The 20,389-nt window shown below is 43.5% G+C and overlaps 1 protein-coding gene across 2 annotated transcripts in view; it reads right to left on the bottom strand.

Moving 5' to 3' along the window:
• Nucleotides 1-2,065: 2,065 nt before the first annotated feature.
• KDM4B (lysine demethylase 4B) overlaps nt 2,066-20,389 on the bottom strand; it is a 78,173-nt gene continuing 59,849 nt past the window's right edge. For both annotated transcript variants that reach the window (XM_065699604.1, XM_065699605.1), the window contains 10 exons: nt 18,995-19,173; nt 17,655-17,877; nt 15,642-15,718; nt 15,458-15,513; nt 14,874-14,982; nt 10,320-10,505; nt 10,020-10,184; nt 9,245-9,364; nt 6,908-7,000; nt 2,066-5,011 (listed from right to left, as the gene is read on the bottom strand). In XM_065699604.1, the coding sequence (XP_065555676.1) occupies nt 4,826-5,011; nt 6,908-7,000; nt 9,245-9,364; nt 10,020-10,184; nt 10,320-10,505; nt 14,874-14,982; nt 15,458-15,513; nt 15,642-15,718; nt 17,655-17,877; nt 18,995-19,173 (1,394 nt within the window). In that variant the 3' untranslated portion in view covers nt 2,066-4,825. The remainder of the gene's footprint in view (nt 5,012-6,907; nt 7,001-9,244; nt 9,365-10,019; nt 10,185-10,319; nt 10,506-14,873; nt 14,983-15,457; nt 15,514-15,641; nt 15,719-17,654; nt 17,878-18,994; nt 19,174-20,389) is intronic.

Here is a 20,389-nt window from a genome sequence, read left to right as displayed (position 1 = left end):
AGAAATCAAAGTTCTGCCAAACTGGCCAAAGCACATGACAAGGGTTTTCCATCAGCTGCTCTCTCCCTAACCTGAGCAGCCACAGCAGTAAAGCAAAAAGGAAAGGAGCAAGCACACCAAAGAGGGAGGGACTGAAAGCCTGGGATGTTCTCCCATGGACAAGCAGAGAAACTGGAAGCCAGAAGGAGCAACAGTGAGTGGGAAAGCCACAAAACCCCATGTGTGAACGTCCTCCGAGGGATCTGAATGCCAGAGACTTGCAGAAATGCATCTGCAAAAAGAACTGTGGTATCTTCTGGTCCCATTGAAACAAGAAGCAGACATTAAACAAGCTTCCTGGATGCTGGGGCTCTCCATTCAGCCCCACCACTGAACAGCCTCACCCGAAACACAACCACAATTTCCAGTTTTCTAAATAATCCTGGTCTTTACACAGAAAAAGCAGGGAATTCCCTCCTCCATTTCTTCTCACCAAGATCTTTCTCGGACCAGAGAAGGAGTTAATGAATCTCCATCCACTGTTCCACCCTCCAGGTCCCCGCTGGCCTCAGCGGAGGAACGAGCAAGCAGTTGATCCCCATCTTCACATTGCTGCCAGCAATTATCACAAGATGACTTCATTGTGCCTGTGACAGCTGGTGACACTGACTCAGGGAGTGTTATCAGCTCCTGCGAGCCAGGTTTCAAAACATCTGCTTGTGTGAAGGCACCCTGCTGTTCACCAGCCCAACGAGCCGGACTTCTGCAAAGCAGCAACAGGAAACTGCAGCGCAAGACAAAGCATCACGTACACGTGTCTCAGCCCTACCTTGGCAACCCAGGTCCATTAGTGGCCAAGTCCTAAGCAAAACCCTCTCCAGAGGCGAGCACCAGGCAGGATGGAGCTGCACAGCAGGTACCACTATATGAACATGCTGCCCACGGCTGGAGGTGGACACATCTTAGGACCTCGAGAGGATGGAGCTGGCTCAAATGGAGAACGTGGAAGAGCCAAAGGAGGGAACTGAAACATGCTTCAGGAAGAGATGCGGCTCAGGTGCTTAGGTTTAACAGATACACACAGACATACACTTTCTCCAGGGATACAAAGAGATGCAGAGGTTAGACGAAGAGGGTAATGAGTTGTGCTCATCTGCTCTCTTCCATCCAGCCCCGAACGAAGCTTAAGAGGAAAGCGTAGGAAGCAAAGCACTTCACTAACAGGAGCCATTCACACGGTCTCCCTGAAGACTCCCTGGGCACAGCATGATTTCCTATAACCCTACATCATCTCTATTTTACTGTAGAAACCTCAGGAAATAACAAAAACTCACTGTGACTTAGCGAGGTTTGTGTGGAAATGTCTATTCCACCCTGCAAGGCTGCGCTGGAGCGACGGAAAGGTTTGATCCTTGCCTTTTGATCACTGATCCAGGCAGTTACTTCATGTACTGCTTCTTAAGACATCTTTAGTAAGAACTAATACAATTTCAGAGCAATACAGCAGATCTGAAATTCAAAGGTAAGCTTTGTGTGCGTGTGAATTCCAACAGACTTTGTATCAGGAGCTTCTTCCCTCTAGGGCGACTCCTCAGATTACCTCAAAACCAACTATTAAGCTGCAAAAGAGTGGAAGTTGGAGATTTCTTTCCCATGATCTCCAGCATTAGCCTCATCCTGCAATAATTGGAGAGGAATTTGTAGGAAAGTATGAGGGCTCAGGATGGGAAACAAAGGTTTAAATGAAGCTTCAGGAAGATGCTAACTTTAAGAAGGGAACAAGCGAAGTGGTGATTGAAAAGACAAAGGGGTTTAGAACCACTACTGAGCAACCATGGAGCAAGTCCTGGACCTTGGACAAAAATGGACTGCAAGCTCAGTTCTTCATTTTGGGAAGGATGCAAGGACAAACCTCCTGCATGGTTAACAGAGAGGAAGGAAAAGACCACGCTCTTCTTCATCAGGCTCAGCTCCTCTCAGTTCAGTTTTAGCTGCCAGCTTTACCCATCAGATCTGGGAGCCACCTTCTCCTGCAGTACACAAGACTTTAAACTTAGAAATGAAGAGACTTCAACCCCCCAGAAAGTGTCATTCTGAAGTGCTCAACAGCCTTTAATTCATTATGAACCTAGAGGCAGAGGGAAAAAATATGCAAAAAATACATCACATCCTTTATCTAGGGGAAGGGGGGAAAAAAAAAATCATTATTTTTATAGCACATAATCAGACACTTACAAATATATTTCACTGGAGGAAGGGGAGGAATGTGCATTTCCTCTTTCCTTTTCAATAGTCTGATGCACAGAGGCCATCAATACGGTCATTATAGAGAATCTGCACAAGTCATTCCTAAAGCAAAGAGAAGGATTGAAAAATCAACAAAAAGGGAGCACCCTTGCACCAAGGAAGGGCTTTCTACAGTTCCAGGGTCACGTTTCAACAGAATCTGAATATGGGGTGAGGAAACACACTCGGGTTTTTTACAATATAAATAGTTATTTTTAAAAGGTACTACATATGAATACAGCAATGGTGCTATTTCAGTCAGGACTTCAACATGCAGAGGCGATTCCCCATTGCTCCCAACCACTCGTCCCAGCCCACCCTTCCCCTCCCCACCACCAAAACCAAATCCTCTGCTGTTCAAACTCTCTTTCCATTGTTTTAACTATTTCTCTTGTGGCCTAGTGACATTCTGATTCCTTTATACAAGCAAAGTTCTCCATTGCATCACGTCGTCACGGGCAGGAGCCAGCTCTGCAGGAGCAACACCCGAGGCTTGGCAGAACCTTGCCCATTTTGGAACCGTTCATTGGTCTCAGTTTGGTTTTATTCCTGGACACAGCTATTGCAAACATCCAAAAGTCAGGTACTCAAAAAGAACCCGTTTCAAACGGCTCGCAAACCCCCCCACAGGAAAGAACCCGTAGCAGAGGCAGGAAGAAACCAAAGGAACTCCAAGTCTCTTCTCAAGGGAGAGCAAAAACCAAAAGAAGATGTAAAGAAATGGCTTGATTCTATCTCCACTCCTTCACTAGGACAGTTTAATACCCATCGAGTCTCTTAAGATGCTAATCTACCATCTGCCAGCCCACAAATCCTTCCCACTTATTCCCTTTAAGATCCAGCTCTAGCACTGTTTAAAACCCTCTCCACCGAGAGATGACCACCATGTGAAGAGGCTTAAAATAAAATCAAAACATGGTAATAACATTCTCTCTTTCTGTCCAGTAACTGCAGGGAATTAAGTGGAAAAGATGTGCAGCATTCTGGCTAGCTCTGCTATGCCACGTCCCCTTCCCAACTCTGTGCTAGGGCTTCCTTTTTCTTTCCCTCTGAACTGACAGAGGTCCACCAAAGAGAGTGGAAGACTTTCCAGTGACTTCAGCAGGGTTTTGGCTCAGGCTCTTTTACAGAGCACTGCTCCATAACAGCTCTTTGACCGGAGGTGATTTTCAAGTGTTCAAGTGGGAGCTGCCCACTCAATACTTTAGGATCTGGTTTTGCCTTTAATGCTCGCTCAATTCTCAGTGAACTGAGTCCAATCGAATGCAGGGTTTGCATTCCTCTTCCCCAGGAGTCATTCAAAGGCTCAGTCTTTAGTTCAGGAAAGGAGGTCACACCAATCAAAGACATTTGGGGAATTTCTTCTTTAATAGAATAAAAGAAAAACCATACAAACACCTCCCAGGCTTCTGTCATGGAATGATTCTCACACTGTGAGGAGCACAACTCAAAAATAATAATAATAATAATAATTAAAAAATAAAAATAAAAATAAAAATTAGGAGACAAAGAAAAGAAAAAGGTTCCTATGGGAGACATGCCTACCAGAGAGCTAGAGCAAGCCCTTGCTGCTCTAACCTGCTGCTGGGGAAGGGGGATGGCTCGTAAAGGAACTAACACAAGCAGCAGCAACAGAACACTTGCCAAAATGGAGTGGCATACTGGAACTGAAAGCCATGCTGATTTTAAACTAGAAAGCAACTGTGATGGCAAAGATGGGGCAGGAAGATGACAAGAACGACCAGAACTTGGCCATTTCTTCCCCAAGTCCCTTCCCGGTGACAGGGTAGAAACACGCACATCTATCACAGGTCTTTAAGAGAACTAATGGTAAGAAACACCCCAGTGATGAAACATTTCCTTGCCCATCTTCCCCAGCTTACAAAGAAGATAGTGTTTCTTTACAAAAAGAAAAAGAACCCAGGACTTCCCAGGACATCTGCTCTTGCCCTCTCTCTCCCCACTCTATTTGTCACATTTCAGATGGGGGGAGAGGAGAGGATTTTGTTTCTGTTTTAAAGCCATAATCTAGAAAAATGTTTTTGTATTTCTTTCTCTTTTTTTTTTGGAAACTTTTCGTTTTCCTGGTTTTGATTTTTTTCTTTCTTTTTTTTTTAATAATGCTCATTCATAGAAAACTTCACAAAGGTGACGTCTATGTACAGGAAACACGATTCCAAAGGCTGCTTCAGTAGTCAGTGTAATAGCACCTTGAAAGACAAAAGAGTTTGACATAGTGTAAAAAGTCACTCTGTTAAATGTTAACCCTTTCAAAGCCTCGGAAAAAGGAGTCCCAAAGGCCCCTTAGGACAAAGCTCTCCCAAAGTCTCCAAATGCTGTCTGAAGGTTTCTCAAGCTCCCTACTCCATTGGTCAGCATCATCTGGCAAAGTAGAGGTAGTGTGCAGCCAGACCAGGGTTTCTTTGCAGTCCAAACCAAGAGTAGACAAAAGAGATTCACAGCAGGCTATTGCACAAGCTTGGTCTTCGATTCCACAGTTTCCTGGTTATTTATCCACAGACTTGAAAAGGGTTAATTGAATAACTTTTATTAAACCTTGTTAAAACATGTTGCTCTGAGTTCCAGGCTGATACTGTGTCTGCAAGAGGCTCTCCATAAAGGCCAAGTAATCTGGGTTTTGTCCATATTCGTCTGGATTCCGTGAATTCCCCAGCCGGGGACGCTTGGCTGCTCTCACTTCATCTCCCGAAAACACATCTTCCTGAGGGGCCCCAGTGCTGAGGGACTGCAGGAAACACGAAAGTACAATGGTTAGAGGCACAGCAGGAAAACAGGGAGAGAGGTGGTGCAAGCACTGGAGCACGCCTGTGTCCCAAGACAACAGGGGCAGCAAGCGACTGGTTTGCTTCAGAGTATTTCTGTAGAACAAGCGACCTCCAAAACATGCAAACCAGCTGAAATTACAAATTCTGGGCTTCTGAAACCAAACTGGAAAGAGAAACCTTCAAGTTGCCTTCTTTTTGTTTCACAGCATCTTTCACTTCAGCTCCTGCCTTGCCAATTCTCTGTTTACTCTTATCCTCCTCTGCCTCTTCAGGTTATTCACTCCTAGGAGAATGCACAGAAGAAACTGGGGCTTCCCTAATGCCTTTGAAAACCAAAAGGCCCAAAGAGAACATTTGGGGATCACTGTACAAATAACTGCTCCTGCTCATCCTGCTCTTCCACTCTCAAATAAGATGCATTTCTTGGTAGAAATTATTATCTCCTATTGCTTTGTTCCTTTGTTCTGCTGTACTACATTAAAACACTGTGAGTATCACGTCCACAGAGCATAGCTTAACACTCCCGGCAGCAGAAAGTACATGAGAAAAGCCTTAGCTTTCAATCAAGCTTGAAACTTCCTATTCACTTTCCAGCTTGCCTTCCTTTCTCTGAACTGTTATAAAACCTGATGTCTCCACTGCAGAGATTATGTTTCTTTCCAAATCCTGTGTTTCAGGGCTCCAATCTGTTGTCTTTATTATTAGACAAGCTGAAATAAAATGGAACATTGTGCACATCTTAGGAATTAATTTTAGGTGCTTCTTGGCCACCAGGAGTCTTTCAAGAATAACAAAGTAAATTATTAACCTCACCTCTCAGATGTCTGCCATGAGGTCCTACTGAGATAAGCAACCTCAAACTAGATGAAGAAGCCATCCCAAGCTACATTACAGAAAACATGTGACAAGTACTTTGGGGTAAAACCCTTGAAGAGTTTATGAATGAGCATCCAAAGGTGCCTCCAAATTGTCACCAGTTCTTCCACACGACTGACTCTCACCAGGCCATTTTTACTATGTACATCTCACACTTCTGCTAGTGGCCAAGGATTCAAAGTGAATCACTGGTTTAACTTGGCACAGCAATTCATACACTCCTAAGGGAAGGCTGGGCCATCCTCTTGTCATCTTGTAAAAGACAGAAGCCCAGATCCCTACCACAGGCTAACTCTGTGAATCCATTCCTGTCCTGCAGCAGCTGACATGATGGACATTCAGAATGAAGAAGAAAACTGTCTATTTTCCATTTGCATAAAACCCAATTTCATCATTTGTTTAGATGAGATGGCTTTAAAGGTTAAAGCACCAGGTTTGAAAACACCCAGCAAGACTGAAACCAAGAAAGCTATGAAATAACTCCCTATTTTCTAGGCTCTGTAATTCCACTTTATGCGGTTAAAGACAGCCTAATCTTTGAGATTAAGAGCTTTATAGGTAAGAGCTACGTTCTGAATCTCCTGCTTGGTGAGAAATGGGGGTTTGGTGCCATGCTGCTAACCGGTTCTCCAGAAACCAGTTAGCTATAGACCCATTCACCTCACTTCTAATGAAAGGCAGTATTCAGCCAGAATGGCAGTCCATAAAACTAAATTCATATGGAGTAAAGTGATCCGAGCATAATCTTTTAACCAGAGAAAACAAAACTTGGCCCTGAACATGCGAAAGGGAAAATCATTTAAATGCTTCTCAAGCATATCCAAAGCTTTCTTCTACTCTATTTGGTGAATGACAAGTGGTTTTACAGCCACGGCAACTGAAGGCTGCTTTCACCTAATGTCTAAACAATATGCTCAGAAAACGTGACCGAGGACTGCAAGTCACAGCCACTTTACTGTTCCTTTTACTCTGATACCCACCAGGCGAGACTTCACTCTCTTGGGAAGCTCTTCCTCCAAGGTGTAGATATCACCACGCTTTACCATTAGTTGGGAGCCATCTTCAAACTCAACCTGTAGAGTAGGCAGAGGATGAAGTAAGAACTTGGCATCCACGTTTACTGTACTCAAACAGTCCATTCCCAGATGATCGATGATAGCCCCTTCATGGGAATACCAAGGAAGCATCAGGGGCCAGCTCCCATGGATGATTCCCTGGTTCTTGGCACTGCATGTCTCTAGGATTGCTGTAGAATGAGCATCCCTAAGCTGTGTTAAGGATGCTGAACCCCAAAAGTGTGGGTTTCAGTGCTGCTAGGCACCCCTGTCTTATCCAGCACAAGTGGTTTCATTCAGTGCTCCTGTTGGTCCCAAAATGCCTTTACTACACCTCTGCTCCCCACTCCCAGTCAGAGCACTGCAGATTTCTACTGATTTTTGATTCAAAGCCTGAAAAAAGTATCTTTTCACTGACAATAAAAGGGAGCTCTGTATCCAGGCCAATATGGTGATAAGAATTTCTTTCATCTCAAACAAAGCATTTTCACACGTCACAAGGAAACAACTCCAGCTACTAAAATCCACTTGTATTTTAACAAGAAATAGAAAGCCAGGTACAAAAAAACAGTGGTAACTCCTCACATCAAACCTTTTTGCTAAGCACTGATTATCTCATGAATTATGCATCTGATCTTCCAGCGATGTTTATTCATGAAATCGTGCACATAAAAATGTTAAAACTATTAAAAGTTTTTAAGAGATTATGATTTCCTTTGCTCAAGAAGGACTACACTCTTCTGGCTAATGCAGGAGGACAAACACCACAGTTTAATATGGGATGTCAGGTTCAGAACAGACCGGTTCATAAAGAAGAAAGCATCCGTGCTCTGAACAACTCCTGTCCTGCCCAGGTCTTGCAGCTCCTCAGTTGTGCAAGCTCAGTGTGAAGCAAACAGCGGCTGGAGAAACCATGCAGGTGGGAGAACAGGCTTTGAAAGGTGAGCTCTGCTGAGCCAGCTTCAGATGTCACTGGTCCCATTCACGCTCTGGTTTTACCAGAGCAGAGTGAGAAGGGAGCTGAGGCAGACTCCTGTCTGCCATTTCCTCTACACCAGCTCGACTCCTAGTAGAAAGGCAGGATTTGCTACTGAAGGCAGTGCCACCTTCAACTATCACAGAGTGCCTGGACCTTGTTTAAGTTCTAAATTACTGGTATGGGTCAGACCCCTGTTACGAGCACACATCAGAGCAATTTACAACTTACTTCAGAGTAAGACTGTTTCTGTGGTTTTAAATATAATCCTATTCCAGAACAGCCAAGAGAGATGTATTGAAAAAGTATCTACACAGGGAACTAATGTGGAAAGCTACTCAGGCTATTTTCCCCATGGATAAGAGCTTTACTTAAAGCTAACCGTGTGATTTGAAAAACACAGACGACTCATGCATATTTTTCTGTCATCTGGCACTATCTGTGGAATAGCCTATTTCAAATTATTGTACCTTCAAGAAATCAATGACAATTTCCTGTGCTGTGATTAAATTGGAAAGCATGCATAACAATAGATCTTCATGGACCCATATATTGTACTTATTCATAACCAGGGTCACCTTAGATCACATCTTCTCTCAAGCAGTTGACATCCATTGTACACACCAAAGACCATTAACTGTCAACATGGATTATTATGCTCTTTGCACACAGATATTAAACACTGTGTAAAAAGGACAGAAACCAGAACCCATTTCAAACAAATAAAAGATATGGGATTTCCTTTGCCTTTTGTCCAGAGGCACTGGACAAAAAACCCTCTTAAGATAACAATAATTTACAAATTTCAACACATCTTTTTCAAAAGGATGTGCACAAAGTCTACTTTCCAAATCTATAATTTTCAATGCCTTGGTACCATTTAAAAAGGATTTAACAAATGACGAGGACAAGAAGAGGAGGAGGAGAAAAGACGACATCTCAGTGTTACTGTCACCAGAAGTTGGAGCTGCTACTGTGTGCCATGGCTTTTGGTCCCATTGTACCATGCAGTATGCAAGTCCTGGGTTATAGTCTTAATATTAATGTTCTTGCTGCTGTCATTATTATCATTCCCAGAAGCCCTACTGCTAGACACCATCTAAACACAACTAAAAATCTCAGTCTTTGTCTCAAAGTATATGTAACCAGCATCTAGGGTGAGAGGTGACTGGTGGATATAGGCAGGCAGTACAAGAAACCAGACAGTGCTGGCCACCATCAAGCTTCACACAAGCGTGCAAATGCCTCTCTGGGAATGCAGCACGCGTGTTCTCTTCCATACTCACCTGGTAAATCTGGCTGATCTGGGCTGCAATAAACTTGGCCTTATAGACGATTCCATCTGTCCACTGCAGTTGAACCAACTCACCCTCTGGAGGGGGTCCCAACTGGACGCAGTCTCTGCTCTAAAGACACAGGGTGAGAGAGATCAGCCAACAAGGCTCAAGAACTAGGCAAAGCTCATGTAAGTTACTACATAATCTCGTCTAGTTCTAACCCCCTGTAGTGTTAAGGTCCTTTCCAACCCAAACCATCCTATGGTTCTATACCCACAAAACCAAGCAGGGTAACCTGCTCTGTTTCACACGGTGAATCAAAAGCACAATCAGGAAAAGAATGTATGAGTTGACAAGTCAGCCCCTTCTAGACATTCCTTCTATTAAGTGAATTCCCTGTTTTGAACCACAAGGCTTACAAACAATCTGCTTCCCCCATGAATCACGCTTGTCAGTTGAAAAATAAGAGCTTATTCAACCACAAAACAAAGAAAATGCAACTTAAAACAAACATTGCTTTCTGTTAAGTCATCTGCATATAGCAAAATCACATCTTTGTGATGGAACAAAAAAACATGAAATGAGAATGTCATAAACAACAAGAACAGTAATGAAGTAATGAAGAGCAGTATGAGGTTTTCTATGCAAGCAGCAACTTTACTTTTTAATTTTAGGGGTTTTTTTTAAGTTTTACTTCATTGTTCCACCCCAAAGCACAGAGAAGAGAAATGCACACACTGCACTTTGTACTCATTTAGAAGAGTCTCCACAGAGAGCTGCTTACAATAATGCTTTCTGGGTAAACGTTGTCACTGTATGACCCATCGTCAAAGTTTACTTCATAGAAAGTCTGTGTGGTCATGCCAATCACTTTGCATCTGTAGTAGAGTCCATTCCGGTTCTTTGTGATCACAGTCTGTCCGAGAGTCACCTCCCTTCGAAATGGGATCTGTGGGATAGAGAAAAGGGAATCATTTGTCATTTGCAATCATAAAAGCTGCAGCAAAAATATGGGCGCAGAGAAACTGCTCTACAACCAACCCACCAACCCCCAAAAAACCAAACCTCAACCCAACAGACATACGTTCTGGTTAGCTGCTTTGTGTTTGAAGCAGGTGATGGACACAACGTAGGGCCAGTCATCCGGCTCCATGGGCACGCCGGCTGCGTGCGCACAGGTGACGTGGAAGGAGGTGGAGCAGTGCTCGTAGGAGCACTGGATGCAGGCACCAGACACTTTCTTCATCCGTTTCCGACAGTACACACATTTCTGCAAGGAAACAGGTCAGGGTTACGCCAGCAGCAAGCAGCACCTTCCACACAATGTATGGCACTGTTACCCTACATGGCAGAAGTCTGTAACATTCCTCTCTTCCACTCTTCATGGCCTCTCACTCACTATCACATGCTTGAGGTGAACAGCCATTATACTTGTTAGAATGAACAGCCCACATAAATAAGATCCTGAGGGATATTATATGCCCACGAATGTGACTATGCAGCCATGTAATTCATCTGTTACAAAGAAATGGTTTCCACATACCAGGAGGAAAGAAGAAACTGATTCTTAGTGCCTATTTCCAGATGAGCATCTCCAAAGCACACCACGCTGGCTTGCACCAGCCACAGCCCTCAGGACTGACCCCTGCTTCCCCCCAGTCCATCCACTCACCTAAACATAAATGTCCTATAAACATACTGGGACACTATGAATAACAGGCTCTTTTTCTCTCTGCAGCATCTGATATTAAACAGAGCTTTTCTTCCCCTCTTCCACTCTTCACGGCCTCTCATTCACCTCGCTCCCATTAAAGCGGTGCTCAAAGTATGCAACATTACACAATACATGACCTAAATTTTAAGATCCATATGAATTGCTATATCCCATAGGATCAGAAATGTAACACAAGCTGCCTGAGATCACACAATAAGCCAATACAACCCCCAGAAACACAAGGTCACTCTGCTTCTAGATCTGAGCTATCTTTAAAATGTACCCTCAAAAATAAGAGGAGTACCACATTACCAACTATGCAGTGAATTAAAATAAGAATGACCACATTTCAGTGTTAGGTTTTATGTTACCATAGCAAAGAGCCAAAGCCAAGACAAATAAAAGACCATTCCTTCTCCAAAAAGGATTGCTCTTCCTTGAAAGCGAAAGATGCTAAAGAAAGGGGGATGGATTCCTCTTTATTTCTGTGCAGTGTCCCCCCTCCCTGACAGGGGTCTGCCCCACAGGTATCTGAATTGAGTCAAATTCACTTCCTGTGAATTAACTGAAGTCACTAAGTTTACACCAATGATTCATTTGGCTTTTCTACTTACACTAACAAAAGGCAGGAAATTCAAAGGCAGAGCCTCAGTGTTGCCAGAGCGTGGGGTTTAGTATTTAATAAGCTGTGCCTTTATCGCTCTGTAAACCCTCTTCAAAACCCAGATAAGCACCACAGCAAAGTGCACAGCAGGAACACAGCACTGAAAGCAAGTCAATAGCAATGAGATCTTATTATTAAACTGTCAATACCTAATTCTCCTGCCGGCAGGGACAACTGCTGATCTACAGTGTGCTCAACACTGCCTCACAAGGGAACATTAACCCTCCAGTATCAGGAATCTGCCTTTACTGATGCAAACAGGATTCTTTCAAGCCAGAAGGATTAGCATGCATCTCATGACACCCCAGTGGCAAGAAAAACTCCTTATACAGGCGAAAGAGCTACACCAACAGAATATTCACAGCAAATATGATCAAAAGATAAGGACCAATGTGAGCTACAGTGAGACTGAAATGCAGAAGAGGGTGGAAGGGGTGAAGAAGTCCTGATCCCTGGCAGTATTCAAGGCCAGGTTAGACAGGGCTTGGAGCAAGCTGCTCTAGTGGAAGGTGTCCCTGCCCATGGCAGGGGGTTGGAACTCGATGAGCTTTAAGCTCCCTTCCAACACAAACCAGTCTGGGATTCTATAAAGACGCTGAAGAGGAAGAAGCCATGGACAGAAGCACCAGTGCCAAGTGCTGTGGGAAGGCAGCACATGTAGATTTAGAGCCATTTACTATGGGAGAGGAGGTAGCAGGAAGAGAGAAAGCTGAAAGCACAGGAGACAAATCTCCAGGAGAAACGCACAGCGGAGAGTCGGGTCATAGCTGAGAGTAAGAAATGGGCTGTCTCCTGCCTGATGAGCACTGCAATTCATTTACCCCACTGAGGAATGACAGCTCATTATTCCAAATTTCCACGCCATAAATAATTTACACGCCCCGGCCTGGAATCCACCATTCATCAGGGAGCATGGAAGTGGCATTCGCTAAAATGAAGCCGTACCCACATATGGACTGAAAACTCTTGTGTCTGAAAGGGGAGGCCTGGCCCATGCTCAAGGAACAGGATGTATCTTTAAAGAGATCACTGCAACTCCTCATCACAGTCACTTAAAACAAGACATATTTAAAACCATAGAAAAATAATCAAGGTAACCCTCACCTCTCTTTTCTCCATTATCTCCATCCCTTCACTTCAGCTGTCCTCAACCTCCCCATCATTCCTTCCCTCCTTTTCCATCTTTTCAGCACAGGCTCTCTCTCTAATTTTATCTAGTTCTGCAGCAACTCTGTCACTGCTAAAGCATCAGGTCCAGCACCACCACCAGATTTTAGTCATCTTCAATTTATCTTCCCAAAGGCAGCTGCACACCTCCACATCAGACACCCCCCAACTGCTCCACGGACTCCTCTCGTGCTCCAAGAATTCCTATCAGGAATGCTAAAACTCTCCACAATGCCTCATGAGCGTGTTTCTCTGCACAATCTTAACCAATTTAGATTTCCTCTGTACTTCTCCACACGCTACCCCAGTGCTGCTGCTGGAAGCATCACTGCCTTTACAATCTGCCATCCAAATGCATTTTACTTTCATCTTTACCTAACCTCAGAACTCTAAAGACTATTTCAGTTTTAGCTCAAGATAATTTATTTGCTTTCTTCCCTTTCTAATGCCACATTTTATGTGGTGACACCACCAACAAATGGCTTTCAACAGACATCGCTGGTGTGTGCACACGTTGTAATGGTGCTCACAACTAAAGACCAACACAGAGAGGAAAGGTTTCTGTAATCAGACTGAACACAACAGGACTCACCTACTGATGCTCTTGAACACAGAGTAATTAGACTGAAAGTCTACTTTTTTCCATCCCTACAGCTGAGCCAGCTGGGGCACAAGACGTTTTACTCACTAGCATGCTGACAGAAACTCAAGACCAAGACCTGAACTTGAGTCTGCCTGTAAATCACATCAGTAGAGTGTGTAAGTCAAGGTACTTCGTATAAAAATTCTTCACCTTTCCCCCAAGACATGAAGAAAACGGGAGGTGCAAATGGAATACAATGAAAAGAAATGAACAAAACTGAAGCTTTAATTCAGGAATGAAACGGAAAGATGTGGAGCAGGACTGCGCACGGTATAGCCAACACTCCAGAGTAGACTGAAGCTAGAGTTTTATGTCCATTAATACTGCCCTAGCTTTATAGGGCTGTAAGGCAGCCACAGAAGACTTAAAGAATTAAGTCATGTTTCCTTATGAGGCTCCATTAAGCAATACAAGTGAGTCTTGTGTAAAAGGATTTTTAAGTTCATCGTTACAAGTGCTTGTAATGAAGAGGATGCATGCTGGAAATGTCAGATGATCCATAAAGAACCACTGCTGCAAGAGTTATCCCTCTCACATCCCACTGCTCTGTCACTCCACCTGAATAATGAATGCTTTTTACATTCACATTTGCGTACAAAACCCATTTGCACAACAGAGAAATAACTCTAGAAGCAGAGAGAGATTCTTCCTAATCTCTCATCCAGGCCCTGCCTGGGCTGCCTGCGCTAAATAGCTGCACAGTTAACAAATACATCAATGCTAACCAATGTATCACTGCTCCATCACCTTCCTGTACCACAGTCCCAACCATCACCCAGCTGACTTCTGTACAAAAAAAAGCAGCAAAAGCACTATTTATTTTGCAATAACACACTATAGTGATGGGCCATTAACTAACATTAAGATTAATTGCTCTGAGCTAATGCATCATCCATTACTAATCTCTCAGATGAGGCTATACAACTAAATAACAAGTCGTAGCTGGACTTGGATTAAAACCTTTGCAGTCTCCCCTTGCAGTCATGGTAAAAAGAAATGTTTATTCATTTCTAAAAGATATTTCTTGATAGAAAATGAGAAATGTAAAGAAAGACAAATCAAACTACAGATGAACAAGTGAGCAATACATCAGCTTCTTCCCAGTTATCACATCCCTTCACACTCCCACTATGCAGTGCTTTCAGGAAATGAAGCTTTCAGGTAGCTTAGATGCGACTGCCATGCAGGTAAGTGTCCTATGCTCTTCCCAGCAAAACAGCACACTCCTAGAGAGAAAAGGGTAATCACAACCTGTTTGTGTGCCAAAGCACTAAGACAGTACCTCAGAAGACATCCAAATGATTCAGCTTCCTGGTGCACTTGTTGGAAATGAGAGAACATCGCCTCCAATCTTGACTACTTTGTGACCTCACATAATGTCATCCTGTCTACTTAAAACCCTTTTCTTTTGGGCTCTTGTTCACACTCTCTACAGATAGAAGACACCTACCAGTTTCCACCTCTGCTCTGGAATAGCACTAATATCCACAGGATGACGCTCTATTACATTGAGAAAACGGGCCTCAGGGACAGCAATAGCACAGATTATATGGACCCACCTGGAAAAAAAAGTGAAGGGACAAATCAGAGTCTAGCATTATTTGAATTAAATACTCAGGAGGGCATTTAACATTTCTCTGACTCCCTTAGTATCAAGGCATATTTATGGTGGTTGGCAGCCTTGGCAACATTGCCAACTGATTGTTAATCATGGTTGCACACAGTAAATGTCTCCAAACAACAGGGATCAACCTTCTCGTGCATCTGGTCTTGCATGAAACTAAACATTATCTGAAGAGACTTTTCTCTGAGAAATAACCAAATTCAACAAGTGTTCAGAGCCACGTTAACCTCTGCTATTGAGAAGCCTGGTACAGAATGGAAGACAGAGTTAGCCAAGCTCATCCTGCCAAGTCAGTGAGTAGCAGTTACCTCCATAGAGCCAAAACTAACTGCTACACTGAGCAGCAAGGCCAAATTCACAGCATTACAAGATTAGAAACAGAAGTATGCAGTATGGAAGGAAAAACTTACCGCCCATCAGTGGTCATCTGAAGAGCTCCTCCCCTGAGATTGCACAGACAACATTCCTGTAGGAATAAAACTCCTTCAGAACTGGATCAAAAGCCTCTGCTACACTGTCTATCCCAGATAATGACACAAAGGCAAACTGTACCCACCCACTCCCCATCTCTGTCCCGAGAGGATGGACGCTTACCGCTGCCCATGCATTGGCTGAACACCGTGAGCAAGACCAACTTTCATTCACCAAGTCTGGACGTATTCCGTAACAGCCTGAAAGAAACCAAGTTACAGCCTTCAGAGTTGTACCAATATAGCTGTAGAATTCACTTGTTGACTTTTCAATTCAGAAGTATCTTTGGAATCAGGTGTAGCATTTAAATCACTACATTCAAGTCTAAGCTCAGAAAAAAAGGCATAAGGAAAGTCATCTTTGGGAAGCGGGGAAGAATTTGGGACCAGCAGGCTTAAAACTGAACAAACCAGAAAACCACACACGGGTAACCCTCAGCATCTTTTCCCCCTCTTGTGTAAGGGCTATAACAGCAGTACTTTGACCCCTTAGCAAAGAACTGGGCTCAGGAGTGATGCTGCTACTGCTGGAATGCACTCATACACGAAAACAGATAAGATCAGTGAATTTTAGCCTGATTGAAGTAGTCATCTTTGCTAAGTGGTATTATGAGGAAAGACAACCCCAGTAATACTGCAAAGAAATTAAATATACACACTTTACATATTTAACAGTATTTAAACTAATTTCTAGTTATATTAAATGTTAGAAACATCTGACTTTACAGAGCATTTATTACTGTAAAACGCAAGCACCAAATCCTCCTACATACTTCTCTGCAGCACCAAAATAGGAAAGTGGTATTATACCCATGATAAAAGCAGGGAAGCAAGACAAAGAAAAGCCCTTAAAATGCTGGAGAAGGCACTGAGGTTTGCCACTGAAGACAATGGGGGAAAGACACAAAAATAGTTTTGAAGATGTGGATCTACACAATTCCCATGAGCTCACAAAGCAAGCGGAGAACTAAACATATCACAAATTGCTGGCCAGCATCCTAAGTATCACAAAGCTCAGCCCACGGCCTGTACCTATCCTAACAAAACCAACCGTAATACTTCAGGTGGGAACGAGTATCAAATGACTGAATTCATCTCACAAGGAGTTACTCAGAAAGCTCCGAGATTGCCACAAGAACCTGATACATAAAAATCATCCACTTAACCAGATAAACATTATGTCCAAAAAAGTCAATAATATAGATCCACAGCTGCTTGCTGCATCTGAAGTCTCTTTTCATCATACGGTGAATCAAGAAAGCAGATTCAACCCTGTCTCATTATGGACTTGCCAACAGCTTAGAAGTCCAGAAACCTCCACAAATCTTTCCTCTCTGCCCGTCCTTGCTCCCGGTGTGACCCAGCACAGCTGGGTGAGAGCACTTCTCTGGAACAAGCAGGCTGCCAACTGGTTTTACAGCATGCTGCCAGCTTAACCACAATACACCTCAACACTGCAATCCTGTAATAAAAGCAAATGGATTCTCTGCAGCAAAGTCAAAGGGATATTGCAGTCTAGAAGTACAAACAGCGACAAGGAAGCAACAAGACACTGGAGACTACATCAGACTAGATTTAACTTCTATCCTGTCCTCAAGGGTAGAGCACAGCCAAAACAGAAAGCTAAATTCCTCTACACCCTGTCTGAGACTGCAGATGAACATCTTGCCCACATTCCTCTGTCCCTAAAGAGAATTTGGCCACTGAAACCATATGAATAGACCGGACCATTGAAAACATGGGTGTACAAGATGCAGCATCTCTGGATCACTAGAGAGACTGCAATTTGTGCAGTGAAAGCAGTCACTGTCCTCATGAGTGCATTATGCATCACCTGAGCCAGAAGTGACCACAATCACAAATGCAGTACAGAAATAACAGTTGCATTCTAGTTCTCCACAAGCAACAGTCTTGCCAAGCTGCACGGTGACCCACAGACTACAAAATGGGAACAACAATAGTAATTCCTGCTGATGTAAGTTAAATAAGATCCCCCATCTGTCAGGATCAAACAGCTGAATCACTATTCAGTGACAGCTATAGCAAGCATGTCAAGAAGGAATTCAAATCTAGGCAACATACAAAGAAACTTGTTTCTGAATGCCCAAAACGCTTTGGTGAAGAAGGAAACACTCACTAGCATGAACCTGCAGGCAGCATTTGGCACAGGATATCAAGGGACTGGTTCCATCTTCTCCAATATAGGAATTTGAAGGAAGCGGCTCTGTATTTTCTCCACTTGAGGTAAAGCACATCTCCGGGATCAGAGGTTTGGTCTTCTGTCCACACTTGGAAAGGTGGACGAACGAGGAGGTCTCTGCTACAGAGACCGGGACAGCTTCTTTATCCATCTGTAAGGACTTCAAGAGAAAACATCATCAGATGGAATCACCTCTTTCCTGCACAGTTGGAACTTTAACATCAGAGCACCCCCCTCACAAAGTGCACCAATAATGAACCCTGTTTTCTCATGCACACCCCCAGCCCTGCCTTTTCCTTCCCTCTATTCCTTAGGCCTGCCCTGGGATCTGTGGTTTATTCTGAAAGCTCAAAGCAGCATCAGAATAAGAAGAAGCCTTCCCTGGTTTTCTTCTATGAAAATGGGAATTCCTAAACTGCAGCTGGAAACACCAACGAACACAAAAAGAGGAACCTATCAACAAAAGCAAGACCTTCCCTTTGCCTCTCCCATCCTTTTGCCATCCTTCCCTACTCTTCCTGCCAGGATTTCTCCTGAAGGGCATTTCAAGGTTTCTGGTAGGAGACCCAAGTTAAAAGCAACAGATTAAACCAGGCCAGGTTTACCCAGTGTTCCTCACAACCATTATACAACATCCAGCAATCAGAACAGGCATTTTATTTTCAGTCCGTGTAATAAATCACAGGATTTTAGGGTGGGGGGAGGGAAGTGAGCTCTGATTTTCTCAGGAAAAGCTTCCAAGACATATATATATATATATATGCATCTAAAGCATGTATTCCTAGTGGACACACAAAGCCAGATCTGGCTCTATAACCAGGCAAGAACAAATCAATACACAACTGAACAAATAAGTCGTTCATCTGATAGATTTTGCCTCTGTGCTCATAACATACCCCAAAGCATATTGGTAGTTTCTAAGAAATGATGTATGTGCTTACTCAGGAAGTTTGTATTTTGTTGCTTGTTTGCATATATTCAGAAGTCTGGGAGATGGAAACAAGAGTGATCACATGCCCGACATGGCATCTTTTCTCTGCATCAAACAGTGGGTGCAGTGCAAAGCTCTTTAAATGGGAGTTAAAAAATGAAAGCAGGGAAAGGCAGAGAAGCCAGGGAAGAGAACAACAAAGGCTCCATCCACTGCCTCAGCCAAATCCAAACATGCTCCTTTGGGTCTTATTTCATTATTCTAGAGGTGTGCACCATAACTTAGCCAGTCCCCACCACGCAGCACCCACCATGGACACGGCCACCTGAGCAGCATCAGGAATTACCTGGTTATAGGGGTAAAAGAGGGTACAGACAGCACAGTATGGCTCGCTCAGGGCAGCGGCTGCATTGAATTTTCTTTCAGCTGGGAAATTAGGTACTTTATTCTTCCACTGGAGAGAAATTAAGGACTTCAAAGCCTCCGGGTCACTCATATCTTCCTCTCCAGAAAATGGAAATGTTTCTAGAAAATAAAAATAAGGACCATGGACAGTCAGTAGATGCAAACCAGTGCGGAAATAGGAGAAACAACATGCAGCAAGCTAGGGTCAAACAGCTCGTGTTGACAACATGCAGAGTGCAATAAAAACCATTCAACTCATCCATGTGTATGCCTCAAATACTTCCCTAAACTGATGTAATCTCCACTTTACAGGGAGGGTAGGCAAGTGAGAGACACTGATGACTCAATGGAACCAGCCATGAGGAAGAAGAAGGAAAAGAATCCAGATTTGATGCCTTCATAACTCTCCGCTTTCTGGCTGTAGAAACCTACTACATCATTTTAATGAAGCCAAGTTCAAAATGTGTGATTCAAGTGCAAGGAAATCCTCCTTTCTTTTCTCCAACTGGGAGCTGCATTCCCTGGAAGACACAAATGCAGCTCCCAATTCCCACCGGTCAGCAGCAAGTCTCTTTCCACCTTCCCAAAGTGCACCCCATACCTGTTTCTGCAGACACAGATCTTGGCTATGAGATACCTTGGGTTCAAGTTTTCATTTTACTTTTCTGCAGCTGCTTCAGAGCTACTTCCACCAGTTCACCCCACTAAGCCTTTGATCTGCATCCACCACCACTCCTCTCCTGCCAGAGCTCTGATAGCTACCGCCTGTGCTAGTTACTTTGCTAATTCTTTGTTTCTACAAAACCTTTAAAAGGCCTTTGGCATTTTATGATGAAACTTCCACAGAATCCAATCGTGCCAGTTTGGGGGTCCACATGTCCTGCCACTCCTTATTAAGGAATCGTGAATCATTACAAATGTTCAAGAAATGTTCCACCCAAGATGAACATAAATCACTCCTTGCACTGTTCATCTGCAAAGGTTCCAAAAGATCAGCTTTGGCCAAGGCAACTCAAAACATCTTAGTGCAACATTATCCCCAGAGCTCAGCACATTAAACCAAAGAGTTCACCGCTTCACTGTTCATTAGTGGAAGCATGTAGTTAGAGTTCTGCTCTCAACAAGTCTGAGGCTCCTCCTCACTCCTACCTCCTTCTTAAGATTTTCAGGCTCTGAGGTTATCAGAAAGGATAAAAGGAACTTGTAGTAAAACCCAAACCACATGTTAGTCAAGGCACATCAGGAGACAGGGAAGGATTTATGATACCAGTGAAATCATGTAACTGACAGCCTAATCCAGAGTGACAGACAGAGAGAAAAAGGAAATGACTGTTGT

The sequence above is a fragment of the Lathamus discolor genome, chromosome 21 (genome assembly GCF_037157495.1).
Source record: "Lathamus discolor isolate bLatDis1 chromosome 21, bLatDis1.hap1, whole genome shotgun sequence".
Taxonomy (NCBI): domain Eukaryota; kingdom Metazoa; phylum Chordata; class Aves; order Psittaciformes; family Psittacidae; genus Lathamus; species Lathamus discolor.
Note: the sequence above shows the minus strand (reverse complement) of the source record. Positions and strands in the feature narration are given on the sequence as shown.